Source organism: Mastomys coucha, unplaced genomic scaffold (genome assembly GCF_008632895.1).
Source record: "Mastomys coucha isolate ucsf_1 unplaced genomic scaffold, UCSF_Mcou_1 pScaffold21, whole genome shotgun sequence".
NCBI classification, from domain to species: domain Eukaryota; kingdom Metazoa; phylum Chordata; class Mammalia; order Rodentia; family Muridae; genus Mastomys; species Mastomys coucha.
This window is the reverse complement of record NW_022196904.1, coordinates 117,378,202-117,379,707: the sequence shown is the minus strand read 5'-3', so window position 1 is coordinate 117,379,707 and position 1,506 is coordinate 117,378,202. Positions and strand designations below refer to the sequence as shown.

The 1,506-nt window shown below is 45.4% G+C and overlaps 1 protein-coding gene across 1 annotated transcript; it reads right to left on the bottom strand.

Moving 5' to 3' along the window:
* Positions 1-268: 268 nt before the first annotated feature.
* Ahsp (alpha hemoglobin stabilizing protein) lies at positions 269-1,272 on the bottom strand. The gene is made up of 3 exons (XM_031388471.1): positions 1,120-1,272; positions 866-940; positions 269-628 (listed from the first exon to the last, which is right to left on the bottom strand). The coding sequence occupies exons 2-3, from the start codon at positions 938-940 to the stop codon at positions 395-397; spliced, it is 309 nt and encodes a 102-aa protein (XP_031244331.1). The 5' UTR covers positions 1,120-1,272; the 3' UTR covers positions 269-394.
* Positions 1,273-1,506: the final 234 nt, after the last annotated feature.

Sequence of the window (1,506 nt, the reverse complement as noted above, 5' to 3'; positions counted from 1 at the left end):
CTAGGTAAACAAGTCAGGAGATCGCAGTTTATGGACTTCTGTCTGCTCTTCTTTTTCCTATCACCTTCCTCACCCCAGAACTTCCTTTTTAGTCTCTGGCTGAACATACTAGCATTATCTTATTCTAGCATTATCCAGTGTTTTCATAAAGCTGCCAACCTCTCTTGTACTGAATTAAATCTCCAAATTAATTTTTAAAAGGTACTTAATTAAGAAAAAGGGATCAAATGCTCCCATATCCAGGAACGATGGGGAAAAGAGCCAAGAGTCAACAAATTAGTATTGGTCTTTATTGGCATGTCAAAGCATAACAACATCATGGGAGAACGGTCTGAAGATAAAACACAGAGCCAAGAGTTTGGGGTTCTAAGACATGATGCCCAGAGCCTTTAAGCTATGAGGAGGGCAGTTTACTGCTTGGGGCCTCTCTGGACTGCAGAACGGTCCTGTATTTGGCTAGAAACTGGCTGCCCAAAGTTCTCAGCTCTTGCTGAAGTTCTCTCAGAGTCCTGTCTTGCTCCTGTTGCTCCCCAAGCACGAGCTTCTTGTAATAGTTGGTGTATAAGTTCACCCAGTCATCAACCACAATCACCATGTCTTCTTCAGAGATAAGAGGATCATCAAAAACCTGGGGAAAGGGAAGAGAGAAGGGAGAGAGTTGGCAAGGGATGATGTGGTCAGAGATGCGGAGTGCCAGGATGGTCTCATAGATGCTCACATCCTCTTTGTTTTGGATTTGCATTCCTCATTTCTAGATATTTGGATCAATGTCATCATTGCCCTTGCGGTTTCAAATGAGCCTGCACTGCCCTTCTAACACATACTCTCTCCATCTCTGACCTTGAAATAAAGTGCACGGGCTTACCTGCTGATCCAGCAGAATATTAAACTCCTTTATTCCTGTAGAGATCAGATCCTTATTGTTCTGAAAAGGGGCCATCTGCCAGGGAAAGAAAAATGAACTTTATTCTTTTTCCTCATGCCTGGCTCTCCTCCCCTCTTCCCTGACCCCCATCGCCCCTGTTAAAGATGCTTCATATCCAAGAGGGGTACCCCTTTCCCTAAACCTTTCAAGTCCTGCTCTGTTCTTAAGTCATATTTTCACCAGCGCTGGCTCACCTTCAAGTCCAGTGATGCTGAGCCTGTCTCACCCACAGTCCTCCGGGTTTGTGTGTCCTCTGCACTAAGCTAGATGCAGGCAGAGTCAGGAGTTGGCTTAAGAAGGCAACGCCCTGCCCTGAAGTCCTGAAGCAGTGTGATAGGTCATCCTGGGGTGGAGAAGGTGGGCGGTGAGGCTTCCCTGGAGTTAGAAAGATAGACCACAGGAGAAAAATAGATAAATGAAGACAGAAAAGGTAAGAAACAAACCAGGAACACATGCTTGCCCTTTCCCAGACAACCCTACAACCAATCTCAAATTCTAAGCAAACTAACATTAGGTTGTGGGCACTTTTGCGCCACACAGAATGCAATGGCATTGCTTCTCCAATCCATGGCTGCCATCTT